Source organism: Lactuca sativa, chromosome 9 (genome assembly GCF_002870075.4).
Source record: "Lactuca sativa cultivar Salinas chromosome 9, Lsat_Salinas_v11, whole genome shotgun sequence".
Taxonomy (NCBI): domain Eukaryota; kingdom Viridiplantae; phylum Streptophyta; class Magnoliopsida; order Asterales; family Asteraceae; genus Lactuca; species Lactuca sativa.
This window is the reverse complement of record NC_056631.2, coordinates 25,461,677-25,476,739: the sequence shown is the minus strand read 5'-3', so window position 1 is coordinate 25,476,739 and position 15,063 is coordinate 25,461,677. Positions and strand designations below refer to the sequence as shown.

General features: G+C 33.7%; 1 protein-coding gene across 1 annotated transcript; it reads right to left on the bottom strand.

The window, feature by feature from the left end:
* Positions 1-11,216: 11,216 nt before the first annotated feature.
* Positions 11,217-12,896, bottom strand: LOC111895511 (uncharacterized). The gene is made up of 3 exons (XM_023891597.3): positions 12,797-12,896; positions 12,205-12,253; positions 11,217-11,839 (listed from the first exon to the last, which is right to left on the bottom strand). The coding sequence occupies exons 2-3, from the start codon at positions 12,234-12,236 to the stop codon at positions 11,365-11,367; spliced, it is 507 nt and encodes a 168-aa protein (XP_023747365.1). The 5' UTR covers positions 12,237-12,253; positions 12,797-12,896; the 3' UTR covers positions 11,217-11,364.
* Between the last annotated feature and the right edge of the window lie 2,167 nt (positions 12,897-15,063).

Genomic DNA, 15,063 nt, shown 5'->3' with positions numbered 1-15,063 from the left:
TATCAAACTTTTGGGATAAGTTTGAGTGTTTTAAGGTTAGTGCTCCAGAGGATATCAGGAGAGAGGATACACTATGGTTTAATATGTTGCAATAAGTGCCCAAACCTTCAAGAGTTTGGAATATTACAGTCCAAAAATGGTATTCGGACCAAAAACCTTCAAGGCTATATAAAGAAAATTTATCCATTTTGGATTCATTTGTTACATTTCTAGCTAGAGAAAAGTAGATTTTCTCTCTCAAGGATCTTCACCCGATCACCCCCAACTGTAAGTACTTCAACCTAGAGTGTATATAAGTGTGTTATATGCCTTAATAACATGAAAATCATATCAAAACAACAAGATTTGGGAGTTTACCGCCCAAGAACATCTTGGAGAGTAAACTCCTATATAAGGGCCAAAGTGTGCCCAATGTCCCTCCAAGCCTTGGGACTAAACCTAGAGACTACCATTACTTGTATTAGACCCCAAAAACATTAAGAAACAAGGCTAGAAGTGAGTTCACGGCCAAGGAAGTTCTTGGGCCGTGAACTCCATTTTAGGGTGCCAAAATGCCCTAAATGCCTTCCATAAGCCAAAAGACAAGCATAGAACTTTACCTAGATGTGTTTAGGACTTAAAACAATCAAAATATCATCACCCATAGGTGATTACGGCCGCAAGCTCCAGCCAAAATGGTCCAAGGGCCGAAAACTCAAGATAAGAGTGTTTTGATGCCACAAACACTTCCTAAGGCTTAGGCATGAATTTAGAATGTTTCCTTATGACCTTTAGGACCCTCATAAGCATAAATGGCCATGAGTTTACGGTAGTAAACTCATTTGGGCCGTGAACTCCTCAAAAACTCCAAAGAAGGTGGTTTTTCTCATCCTAGGTTAAAGCTAATGTCCCTAAAACATTCCCTAGCTTTCAAACTTGCATTCCCACATGTGTAGCCATGAGTTTACGGCCGTAAACTCCCTTGGGCCGTGAACTCATGGTAGTAAACTCATGTGTGTGCCTTATACCTTCCTATGTTGAATCACATGTGATTCCAACACCTAGCCAAGGTGTTTCCTAGTCCCGGAAGGTGTTATCTTTCATATAGTTGTTTATAAACACTATATTCATGTCATTATGTGACCTTAAATATCATTTAGGACTTATTGTGTCTCAGAACTTCATTCGTGGAACTTCTCATCCGTACGCGCATACCCGTTTGAATCACCCACATCAGGTGAGTTCATACCCCGTAATGAATCTTTTAACTATTTTAATTGTTTTAATGGGGGTGATACAAGTTGAACACAATGATAATTGTGTAAATGTTTGTTATAAACATCTTTCAAAATGTTACTTATGCTATTTATAAGTTGTTAAAACATTTCAAAATTCTTTTAAAGGTTATGTTACTTTATAGTTATACAAAACTCCATTTTAAAGTATAAGCATAACTTTGTAGATAAATGAGTCATTTCAGTAACAGTCGAGTTAGAGCATTAGTAAGCTATTGTAGGTATAGTTTAAGAGAATGCTATTCATTACTTCTAGTACAATGAAGCACACAAAGAGTCAATATTAGAACAGAACAGAACAGAACAACACCAGAACAGAACATAACAAACAAGTTAATTTGCTATAGCATGACAACATGCAGACAGGATCTAACTTTAATGTGAATTACACGACTTGCATGGATATGCTCGGGTCGCGTTTGGTTCCCTCAATCTCCATACATGAGAGCGGTTAGTAGGGCTTCCAGCTTTCACATTATGACCGTAATAAAACAAATATGTTTTTAGGTTGATAGTACCTCCGTATGTCATTATAAACGACATCAGGGTACTCATTTCTCCCATTACTTTCATAAAGTTTCGGTAACACTTGAAGGTTAATCTATTCTCTATTCGAGATAGGTTATAAACTAGGGAGAATGTACTTTACAGTTGACAATAACAGTAGAGTCTTGGTAGAAGACTGCTTTCATAACAGTAGAGTCTTGGTAGAAGACTGCTTTCAAAACAGTAGGGTCTTGGTAGAAGGCTGCTTTCAAAACAGTCGAGTCTTGGTAAAAGGCTACTTTTAAAAGTTAGGACCATGATGCAAACTTTATGATTCTGTAATGTATACACTATAGGATACATATATGCTAAGTAGATTCCGACAGCTAATAGGATGTATGTTCTTCGTTGTACGTCCTGTTCCTGTTGGATGTGGGTTTACACCGAGGTCACCCAATCTATTATCTACCCGAATCTATATATATTTATGCTTAGTATACATTAAGTCATCATAAGGGTACCAGGTATGGATCAGGTCATAGGACACTAGAATCAATGCACAGTTTTTCTAGTACAAAACTTTCATTTCAAAGTCAGTATTTTTGGTATACAAAACTAGCGATTTCCCAGTTAAGGGCTTAATCCATTTTATTAAGCCAGTACAGTTTTAAAGACTTTAAGTGAGTTAACTCTATAACACCTTAGTTTATACACCATGTTTATATATAAAACTAATATCCAACAGCTAATAGGATGTGTGTTCTTCGCTGTACGTCCTGTTCCCGTTGGATGTGGGTTTACACCGAGGTCACCCAATCTACTATCTACCCGATACCAAATTATATATAGCAGTATAAACAAAGCTATTATAAAAGTAATCATCATAGTCAATATTTTACTATAAGAAATATAGGTTTTCTTAATAGGAACTCTCCATTAGATATAAAGGAACCATTACAAATAACTCCATGAGTAACGAGTGAATACACCAAGGTTATATATGACAATGATCTAACAACTAATGGAATATGTGCTATCCGCCTTACTTACTGTACCCCGTTGGGTTGTGGGTTGAGGGCAGATGCACACAATCGATTGTTTGTTTACTCCAAGTATATATATAACTTGTACCCACTTATTACGCATAGAAAGGCTTGTAGTGTCATTTTACTCAACTCCCATTTTAAGTAGGAAATATATGATTTTCTAGAGGAACAGGCAAACTTTACAAAACAACACCTTACAACTTACAAGTACTTTACATATACATTTTCAACCACGTTTTTACAGCTTACTCACATCACTAAAATCTTATGAACTCACCAGCTTAATTGTTGATCAACTCTTTCAAATAACTTGTATTCTCAGGAGACTATTAGACAGGTGCTCGTGCTGGGACTTCAGAAGATGGAGCATTATAGCTTCAAGTCTTGTTTTGTTATTTGTTTATGACTTCTATGTTTTGTGATCACATACAATGTAAACACTTTCTTTCTAAATGAAATGGTTGTTCATTACTTGCTTACCATATACATATCTCGTGATACTTGACATGATGTCCTCCACCCCCGAACGTTTCCGCCGTTCCGGTTTTGGGGTGTGACACTGAACGACCTCTGCTGACATCAGATCCGGGTGGAGAATCGGTTGATCAAACTCTATATCGATCCATGATTGGGTCTCTAATGTATCTGACCTCTAGTATACCAGATATACTCTTTGCAGTATGTCAATGTGCGCGCCATCAGGCTAATCCTAAACTTTCTCATTTAATTGTTGTCAAACGAATTTTTAGATACCTTAAAGGGAGACCTAAATTGGGTCTCTAATATCCTAAAAATCATGAATTTGATCTTTATGCTTTTGTTGACAGCAACTATGGAGTTTGTGGCATTGACAGGAAATCTACAGGTGTTGGATGTCAATTCTTGGGAGGCAGGTTGATCTCGTGGCAGTGCAAGAAACAACAAACTGTGTCCACTTCTACAGCTGAGGTTGAATACGTTGCTACCTCTACTTGTTGTTATCAGGTCATCTGGATGCAATATCAACTGCAAGATTATGGTTTGAATTTTCTTGACACTCCTATCTTCTGTGATAATGATGTTGGTATTCAAATTGTTAAAAATCCAGTTCAGCATTCTAAAACAAAGCACATAGATATTAAAGTTCATTTTATACGAGACTGTTTTGAGCGTAAACATGTTCATTTGGAACAAATCCACATTGATAATAATGTGGCCGATTTACTTATAAAACCTTTTGGAAAAGCTCGTTTCGATGTGCTTGTGAGTTTTCTTAAAATGATTCGTTTTTGAAGACTAAAAGTTTTTTTTTGTTTTGTACATATTGTATTTTATTTTTATTTTTTTCGTTAAATTTGTTCATATTTTTCCTCTATGCACAAATTTAGGGGTAGAATTAAAACCAAACAAAATCAAAAAATTCAAAAAAAATCCAAAAATATGTTTATTTCTGTTTTTATTTCTTTTTCAGAAAAATAAAAAATCCAAAAATATTGTTTTGAGCGTATTTTAATTTTATTTTTATTCTTAGTTGTTTTTATTGTGTGCTAAATTTATTTTTTTTTATTTTTATTTTTTATCTCAAAATTTTCATTCGTCTTAAAACACGAATTCAAAAGAAGAAGAGACTCAATGAGACTGTGTCAGAATTTTCTGTGCAAAAAGTGATCTTGAAAGGAATTGACAGAATTACATTTCACATTACTTTCACAAGTAATTGAAGGCATGAAATAGTATAAACTGTCAGTTAGGCAGTATCTCCCTAAGAACTGTCGTATTCAAGGAATTGAAGGCATGAAACTGTACAAACTGTCAGTTAGGTTGTATCTTTCTAAGAACTGTCGTATTTAAGGAATTGAAAGTCTGAAACTGTATAGATTGTCAAAATTAGTCCTGTCAGTTATCTTTACCTAAGAAATGTCATGACACCAGGGCCATTCACCCAACCGGGAAATAGATATCGCTGAACATCCCGCCCAGGGTCGTGACATTCTTTGTGTCATACAAAACTGCGGAGACTCAAATGTATTCTCGGATATGTTCTCTACAGGTAAGGAATTAACGGTTATTGACACTAGGGTGATGCACCTCACAAGGCACAATTATCGCTGAATGTCCCACCAATGGGCCTTGACCTCGTGTCATGGTAAACTGTGGAAATATGTCTTCGAATATTTTTGTCACAAGATGGTTTTGTAAGTTATTCCTAATTAACTGTCACTGGCACTAGAATGGTACACTCAGTTGAGATTCAGAAACCATTGAACGTCTCGCCAAGGGCCAAGTTAACTTGTTAACTTGAAAAACTGTATTGAGATCTTTGATCGATGATATGTAGGGGCTAACATCAAAAATAGCCATGAGTAGTTCTACGATACTCAACAAATTGCAGTGTGTTCCTCCGTGTTCACATAGATACTACGAGTAGTCTCCATTTGAGCCAAGGTTGGGTCCTTGAACAACTGTGGTGAGAAGGGTCTTTATGACTTTGTGATCAATAGGGACTTCTTAGTCATGGTTACTTTTTAAGACGCATCTGTGATAGTCGAAGAATATTCATTCGAAGGAACAAGAAGTGAAGATTATTTTTCAACACACAACCTTTCAACCCTAGAAGCAAGGTGAAGCTGTATTTGAAGTTATGTGTCAAATTGCATTGAATCCTCCTCGATCAATTTGTTGTTATCTATGAACTTGCTGAAGTTATTCAGAAGAATCGGTTTCTCTGAAGTTTTTCAAAGCTAAAAATGCTTATTTTCAAGAACCTATATAAGAAGCCTCAATACTCAATTTGCGTTCAAAGTCAAATTTTAAAAAAAATTCCAACTGTTCAAGATAAAGTCATTCATGTAGAAATTCATATGTTTATCTTGAAGTTGTAAAGAAATCGAAGATAAAAGTTGAAAGTCAAGAACAAAGAGAATATTGAAAAGAAAAGAAAGCTATAAACCAAGGAGAAGATTGTTAGAACATGATTTGTGGTTTATAACTTTTAGATTTCTCAGTCTAGGACCGAAAACACCATGATTTCGGTGGTGTTTGGATCGAAATCACCATGTGATTTCGGTGGGCTTACTGATGTTTTCGGTTGAGTATTGGGTTGGGCCTTTGTAATTAGCTATATATATATATATATATATATATATATATATATATATATATATATATATATATATATATATATATATATATATATATATATATATATAGTGTTATTTCAGCCGTGTTCAAGGTTGGCCATTCTTAGAAGCTGATTTTGAGTTTAGAGAAAAAGAGAGAACCGAGAGTTATTAAGAATCTTTTGTACTAGACTATTGTTCAATATAGTATGCATTGAAGATTCGGTATTGTGTTCTTATTCCATATTACGATTTGTGGTATTCACTAGATTGGGATTCTGCACCAATTCTAGTGGTTTCGATTGATACATTAGATCGGGTTTTACAGTCGGAAATGGAATTCGAATCCATGTAAAATGACAGAATCACCATTTTTGTCTGTTTTGCTTAGTTTTACTTTATTTTCTAACTTATATGTAAATATACATTAAATAAATTATAAAATAGTAAAATCTCGACATTGGCGGAAGTGGTGGTGGTGACGGTGGTGATTTTGGTGGCGGCGGCGGCGATAATGGTGTTGGGTGATGGTAGTTGTGGCGACGGCGGCAGTAGTAGTGGCAGGTGGTGGTAGTGGTGGTAGCGGTGACAGTGGTGGTGGTGGCAGTGACAGTGGTGCTGGTGGCGGTAGTGGTTGCGGTGGTGGCTGGGCGGTAGTGGTGGTGGCAGTGGCAGTGGTGGTGGCGGCGGTAATGGTGGTGGTGGGTGCTGGTAGTGTTGGCGGCGACAGTGGTTTTGGTGGTGGCGATGGAGGTGGTAGTAATGGTAGTGGGTGATGGTAGTAGGATGACAGTAGTAGTAGTGGTGCTAGTACTGGTGACAGTCGTTGCGGGTGGCGGTGGTGGCATTGACGATAGTGGTGGTGGTAGGTAGCAGTAGTGGTGGGTGTTGGTTTTCTGATATGTAAATGAGTATTTTTGTAATCTGTCACTTTCTTTGATGAGAATGAATGTTTTCCATCCAACTCTGGAAAGAATCCACTTTCTTCCATATGGTGGAAAGTTTATTTTAATTAGGAATCATTTTTCCTCGCTCTACGTCCAACCAAACGCATGAATTCAAGGGAATTGAAATCTTTTTCCCTCAAAATTCATTCATTTCTTGCCAACGAAACGCGCCTTTACATTTTCCTGCAAAAAAAAATTCACATCATTCCTACAGTAGATCATGCACCTCAATTAGTTTTTTTTATCACATGATAAATCCCAATATAATAAAACTCGTCTTTCCCTGATTAAATATTAGTCCTATAAAAGAATAATTGTCATAAATACACTTTCATGCCCAAACACAAATCGATAAGAATGCATAAAATAACCAGCAAATAGAGAGTCAAGTTCCAATAAACAGGTGTGCCAAAAAAGCAATTGGGTAACACGTACCAATCAATAGAGGGGTTGATAGTCTGCATAAAAACCTAAGGCTTGTACAGCTAAAAAAACCTTAACTGAATTAAAATAAAACAAAGTAATAGTAATACCACCAGCAAGAAAGCACCCCTTTAAGGGAAAAACGGTCAAAAGAGGAAATGTATGTCATTAGCTTAAGTCTACAAGCTTTAAACTTGTGATATTGTAATGGGCTTAAATCTATAAGCTAGGTTTGATAAATAGAGGGAAACATAACAACCAACAAAAGCATTACACTTCTAAGTTACGAGGGAAACATAACAATACTGATGAATATTCAATAACAATTCCCTATCAAGTGAAAGTTAGCAAAAGCAATGTACACTCAAAGGCAAACCAACATAAGCGATGAACTTTCCAGTGAATTCGAGATAGCAACTTGAGCCACAACTACAACACCAATTTAAACCAACCACAACACAAAAAACTTGCAGGGGCAAAACAATCCAAAGTCAGATCAAAGGTGACACACATCAACAACTAAAAAAAATACAGGAGCCAAAATAAAGAAATCCAAACCAAAACTCTATTTAAATCATTCAATAAGTGAAAACAACTCATGTGCCCACTGATTGTATACAAGATATATCAGATTTATACATCTAATTACACGAATGGTCCTTCTGGTTTGGGGTAATTTGCATGTTTGATCCCTAAATTTTTTTTTTAAACCCGGACCGTCCCTACTTTATGTTTTTATTGCACGCTTGGTCCCTATCCGTTCTAATAAGACTGATTTACCCTTATTAGACTTTGTTTTTATATTTTAAATCATTTTAAATATATTCTTATTACAATAAAAAACTTGGATCCCACCTTGATCTCTCCATCTATTCAAGTCAAATGCATCCAACCCTAATCCCTTTATTCCTTCCATTGAAGTCGATCTTCCACAACCTCCTTCCTCTCTGCCATGGCAAAGCTTCTGTTGGAGCCGATAAACTCGTCGAACTTGGTCTTCCACCTTCCTCTTTTAGGCATCTACCCCACTAACATCATTTCAACCATTAGCCGACATGTGAAAGTTAGGAAATTAGATCCATCAGAGCTAAGACCACCAACATCACCTTACTCTCTTAGGTGTTGTTTGTTTTTTCTGAAGCAAAATGTCTGCAGTCTGCAAACCACATCTGCAGACCTCTGTAGTAGAAGAGGTGGATCAAACGTCTGCAGTCTGAAAGAAAAAGACTATTTGTTTTTTAACATCTACACGCTGTTAGAATAAACTAAAATCTAATTAAACTGATTTTTTTTAAACTTAAAAGAGTTTCTCAATAATTTTATAACTTTATTATAGATAATTAACAAATGTAGATCTACTTTTATGTATTATAGTATAAAAAGTGAAAATAAAATGGTACGAATTAACATATATATTTGATAAAAACCAACAAACTTTGGTCGCAAAGATATACCTAAACATTGTAATTAATGTTTTATAAAACTTGACACAAAAAATACATGATAATATTGCGATATTTTCTTTTCTATATAAACAGCTTTAACGATCATTATTTTAATTAATTTTTTATTTATAAAATTGTCAAGAAAATCATGATTGTGTCGTCGAACCATTTTTTTTTAAGTATTATAACTTTTTTTTCCAAATTGTTTATCATAGATAAAGTTGGAAAAAATCTAAGCTATTAAAAAAAACCCCCTAAGATATATGTGTGTTTTAGGCTAGAAGAAGTCTGGAGAGGTTTGAAGACTCTAATCCACATCTCACCAAAAAGAGGACGCGCAAACATTTTTAGGTCTGCGGTGTTTAAAAAAACAAACAGTCTGCGATGCCTAATGTCTGCGCGGCGCAGACAGAAAATGCCAAGAAGATCTGCAGATAAAAAACAAACACCACCTTAGGTGTTGTTTTTTTTTGTCTGCAGATCTTCTTGGCCTCTTCTGTTTGCGCCACACAGACATTAGACTTTGCAGACTATTTGTTTTTCTGAAGAATGCAGACCTAAAAAGGTATGCGCATCCTCTTCTTGGCGCAGATGTGGACCAGAGTCTTCAAACCTCTTCAGACATCTTCTATCCCAAAAAAACACATATATCTTAGGGTTTTTTTTTAAAAAAAAAACTTAGATTTATTCTAATTTTATCTATGATAAACAATTTGAGAAAAAAAAGTTACAATACTTAAAGAAAAAATGTTCGACGACACAATCATGACTCTTGTGACAAATTTATAAATAAAAATTTAATTACAAGAGTAAATTACTGAAATCGTCCCTATGGTTTGGTCAAAATTGCACGTTTGGTCCCTAACTTTTTTTTTTGCACTCGGATCGTCCCTGTGGTTTGATTTTGTTGCGTTTTTCGTCCCTTACATACATAAAGTTAGGGACCAAACATGCAATTTTGACCAAACCATAGGGACGATTTTAGTAACAAAATCAAACCATAGGGACGATCCGAGTGCAAAAAAAAGGTTAGGGACCAAACGTGCAATTTTGAGCAAACCATAGGGACGATTTTAGTAATTTACTCTATTTACAATAATGGTATTTAGAGCTTTTTATATCGATATGAAAAAGAAATCGTATTGTCTTATATTTTTTGTACCAAATTTTATAAACATTATTTAATGCAATATCATTCATTTCTTGGAATAAATATTTATGACCACTTTTTAATTGATTTAATTGAAAAGTTAAAATGAAAATTTTGAAAACTTATTTAAAATCAAAGTTTCTTTCCATCCATTTTACGTGTTAAATTCTTTTATCCTTAATTACAATGTTTAGGTATATCTTTGCGACCAAAATTTGTTGGTTTTATCAAATATATACGTTAATCCGTACCATTTTATTTTCGCTTTTTATACAATAATACATAAAAGTCGATCTACATTTGTTAATTATCTATAATAAAGTCATAAAATTATTAAAAAAAAACTCTTTTAAGTTTAAAAAAAATCAGTTTAATTAAATTTTAGTTTATTCTTGCAGCCCACAGATGTTAAAAACAGTCTTCTTCTTTTAGACTGCAGACGTTTGGTCAACCTCTTCTACTGCAGAAGTCTGCAGATGTGGTCCGCAGACTGCAGACATTTTGCATTAGAAAAAACAAATAGCGCCTTAGTCATTCTAAACATCACCTAAGGGTCTGATGCAACTAAGATAAAAAAAAAGTATGTCAATATTTTCAATCTAAGTTTAAACATTTGAAAAAAAGGTATGTCAATATTTTCAATCTAAGTTTAAACATTTGAAAAAAAATGCTAATAAGCCGGTGTTCAGGATTTGAGGAATAAAAAATAGAAAACAAAATTATGTTCAACCTTCATGGCCAAAACAACAAAGCGCACTAATAATTTTGAAGATCCACCTTTGGTTCGGTTTTAACTTAGGAAATAACTATCGCACACCCACTAATTAATCATACTCCTAATTCCTAAACGACATTTTGTGATCACACTCCTAAACTATAACACATTTCACGAGTGTCAAATCCTTTATGGGATGGACGCCATTCAAACATATCATATTTAATTTTGTTAGATGATCCCATTTATGTTCTTTTATAGTGATTTTTATGTTTTCTTAAGAAAATTGTAAATACCATGAACGTAATAACCGGCTATAGAAAATGGTACAAAATGTGAAACGGTGTTTTACTATATATAATTACATGGGAAATCTTTTAAAAAATCTCAAACGTTTGTAAAAGTCATGACTATATCTTTGAACAGAAAATGACAAAAAAAAAAAAAAAGATTATATCTTTAGGATTTTTTTCCATACAAAAATTTTTTCATCCTGCAGGGGTTTTTTTAAAGATATGAAACTTTTTAACGATTTTTACGGGGCTTTTCAACGACTTATTATACAAGCATTAAGAATATGCAAATATGCAAAAGTTTTATTGATATCCATTGCTGATGTTATGGAGGTTTGATATTGCAAGAATTGGTTTACTTTGAGCTGAAAAAAAAAAGATAAAAGGATATGTTTGTAATTCACCAGATACATAAAAACTTACTGAATACAAATATTTTCAAGCAAACAACCTACATGATTTTAATTTCCTTTTCCTTCCAAATGCATCAAAAAGAATCTTGGGATTTTTTGTTGTCTAGCAAACAATCTGGAGAAATGAATTTAGCCATAAGCAACCTCTTCATCTGATGCCAATTAATGCGATGTTTTTTATCGACTTGCATGCTTAGATCTTGGATACGTTTCCACCATTTGGAAGCCTCTCCACCTGGCAGAAATTTGCAGCTGACCACATCTACTTGTTCATCTTCTGGGACAAAACAATAATCAAAAGCATCTTCTACACCTTCTAGCCAACAGCAAAAGCTACGAAGATCAAAATGCTCACTAAAAGGTCTTATAAGTAACTGTGGTTCGATTAGATTTTTTGGAATAATAGACGGAAGATGTTGCGTTTTTAGAAATTTTGGCAACTCCCCCTCCAAATATTCGACACGAGCGCCCAGTCTTTCCATCGTTTTTGACATGGACACAACATCACTCACAACTTTATTTAAATCGTTGACCGAAGTTAAAGGGATTCTGAAAAATATAAACAAATAAACTTTTTACTTATAGGAGAACAAAATGATCAAGAGCAAAACAAATGATAGTTGATAACAAATCAATTCTTGAAATGGATCACTTGTAAAAGTTTTCCTTGACACAGTTTTTAAACCCACTTTACAATTTTATCCCTCACACACAAAACCCAAGCAAAATAATTGATGGACGTTTGAAGTTAAATTGCAACTTTATCAAGATTGTTTTAATAGAAAATTAAAAAATATTAAGACTTGGCAAATATGATATTTTGATGTTTAACAAGGGCATATCCGCAATTCTCCCACATTTTTTTTATAAAGTAAAAATTATGTCATTCAAAAACAATAAAAATATCTAGTAACCTGGAGTCAAGGTGTCCTTGATCTTGATCCATTTCTTGTGTCTAGTTACCTGAATCAAAAAATTTAAATTCAGTATAAAGGTTTATTTTTTTTCCACACCATATTCTAATCTTGGAATAAAATTTAATCACACTCATCCTAATAAAACCTTAATCTTCGGACCAAACGATTTACGCCTTATTCTTTCAAGATTTCCAATCGATATTTTGCATCTATATATACGGATATTTTTTAATTATAATAATTTTTGTAGGGAGTGTTCTATGTAACAATAAGTTGACCAGTATAAAGCATCCAAAGAGAAAGCCAGATGTCAAAAGTCAAAACCCTAAACCTTGATGACCGATCTAGGGTTTTGGCTGTTCCATTCTCCATAGAAGAAGGCATTACTGGCGTACATATAAGTAATTAGAGAGTTACATAATTAACTAATCACAACTTAAATCAACTTCTTCTTTGTATATCTTTTACATACAAGGATGGATGAAGTGCTAAGTGACTTGTTCTCTGTGTATCTATAATTCTAATTGAACATTTATATTTACAGGAAACTCTTGCAACAGAAACTAGCAATTGCCAATTGCATACAAACCTGATCCTTTCTTTTTTTCCCCATCCATCTGCGGTTGGTTGACTTTTGAAGACTGCAGCACAATAGAATAAGAAAGCTCATATTAAAATAAGAGTTCAAAAACCAATACAAGTGCCTTGTGATATACATATGCATAATTAATTCACCAAATCCCATTTAAAATTGCCCAATCATTGTTAATTATTGATGCAGACTACATATGCTTATGCTTATGGTATCCATGTATACATGTGCATAAATTGTTGTATTCATAATTAAGTTGCTATAAACTGACAAAATACATATTATTACATAATTCTTTATGTAAGAAAACTAATGTGTTCGTCCTCCTGTTCCTACATAATCATAGCAGCATACAACAGATCCATGAATCACGCACATAGAACCATGGTAAAATCAACATATGCACAAATTTTACATTAATATTCGAGTTTTCTAGTCCCCCTTCAAACAAAGCCAAACTAAGATGAAAATGAAACAGAAGAAAAAAAAAAAAAAAAAAAAAGAAAAAAACTAATTTTTTCGATCGATTTGAAACTTTTTTACGCCTAAATTTGATGCAAAATAAATAAACTTAGTTTCTTCAGAGTCGATGAACCATTGAAACTTATATCAGAAAGAAAAAGAAACACAGAAAACAAACCCTAGAATATAACTAAACAAAACCATGTCCTCGAATCGGGATCGGGATCAGTATCAGAAATCACACAGTAATGAAACTAGTAGACTCGGAAGATTGGGTTTTCACGATTACCGTTATTACGTGAACCAATCGTCCCATGATTTGCCGGCTTCTCCTCCGCCCTCTAAGGTGTACCGGAACCCTAAGGTGGAGATGGATCCACTACTAGAAAACAAAGGGTTTTGCCACAGAAAAATAACTACAGAATATTTCCGTAGGTAATTACCTACATAATACCAACGGAATTCCTACGGAATGGGATGCCCTAAGTTAATAACGGAATAGCTACAGAATACCTACGGAATAACAACGGACGCGCATCCGTAGGTATTCCGTTGGTAATTAACTAAAGAATAGTTACGGAATAGCGACGGAAGGAAGGCTGTAGGTATTCCGTAGGTAATTACCTACAGAATTGCTACAGACAACCAACAGAAGAAAATAGCTACAAAATAACTACGAAATACCAACAACTTTATATTATTATTATTATTATTATTATTATTATTATTATTATTATTATTATTCCCATTTTTATTATTTTTCAATATTCAAGTCGTAAATTTTTTTTATCGTTTTGTTTTAAATATTTACAACACAAAAAATGAAAAATCATACTAATAGTACTAACAATAATAATTATTATAAACATAATGATAATAGATAATAATCCTAACGAATTTGTTAAACACACAAACAAATGAACAAACGAACAAAAAACAACGTTTAACACATCAATAAGGTAAAATAATATACATTTAATGTATGAATAATGAAAAGTGATGATAATAAGAAGAAATATGTATATTTGTATAAGAAAGTGTACGTATCTATTTATTTATCTAATTTATGTATGTATGTATGTGAGTATATTTTTTTAGAACAATATGTATGTGAGTGTGTGTGTGTGTGTGTATATATATATATATATATATATATATATATATATATATATATATATATATATATATATATATATTCTAATTTTTAAAGGAAAATATTGTTTTTTCAATATTATTTTTTTCACAACATCATTATAGTTTGATTTCTTTGTTTTCATCAACTTATACATAACATAAACTTACATATAAATGTATGCATCGTTAGTGTTGGGTTTTGAGCATTCTAACACTCCTAAGTGTACATGCAACCCTAAATACCTTGGATTTATGTTTTCTCTATTATACATGCAAATAAGAACTTCCAAGGTATTATCCTAATCTAGCATACAAATCAATGAATGTAACAAGATAGAATACATACCTTTTGATGTAGCTTGATGTCTTCAAGCTTTAAGAGCTTAGCCCCAATAGTGTGGAAGCCTCAAGTGGAATCACAAATCACCAAAACACCTTGGAAGACTTTAGAGAATATAGATACTTGGTTCTCTCTAGTGAAATTGGCTAGCCCTTCTTAGTGTATCCACACTAGTGCCAATTTCACCAACCAAGGACATCTTTATATAGTGTGGAGGATTAGGGTTAAACCCCAATACCCATGACCTTTCATTTCCTAGGATCCATGGGTTAAACACTCCATAGACTATCCATGAAAGCTTAGCCCAACCTAAATGAACTTGGCCCAT

Coding starts and splice junctions, on each gene's coding strand:
- LOC111895511 (XM_023891597.3), bottom strand. CDS start 12,236: ATGGATCAAGATCAAGGACACCTTGACTCCAG. Junction 11,840..12,204: donor CAAGGACACCTTGACTCCAG/GTTACTAGATAT, acceptor TATATTTTTCAG/AATCCCTTTAACTTCGGTCA.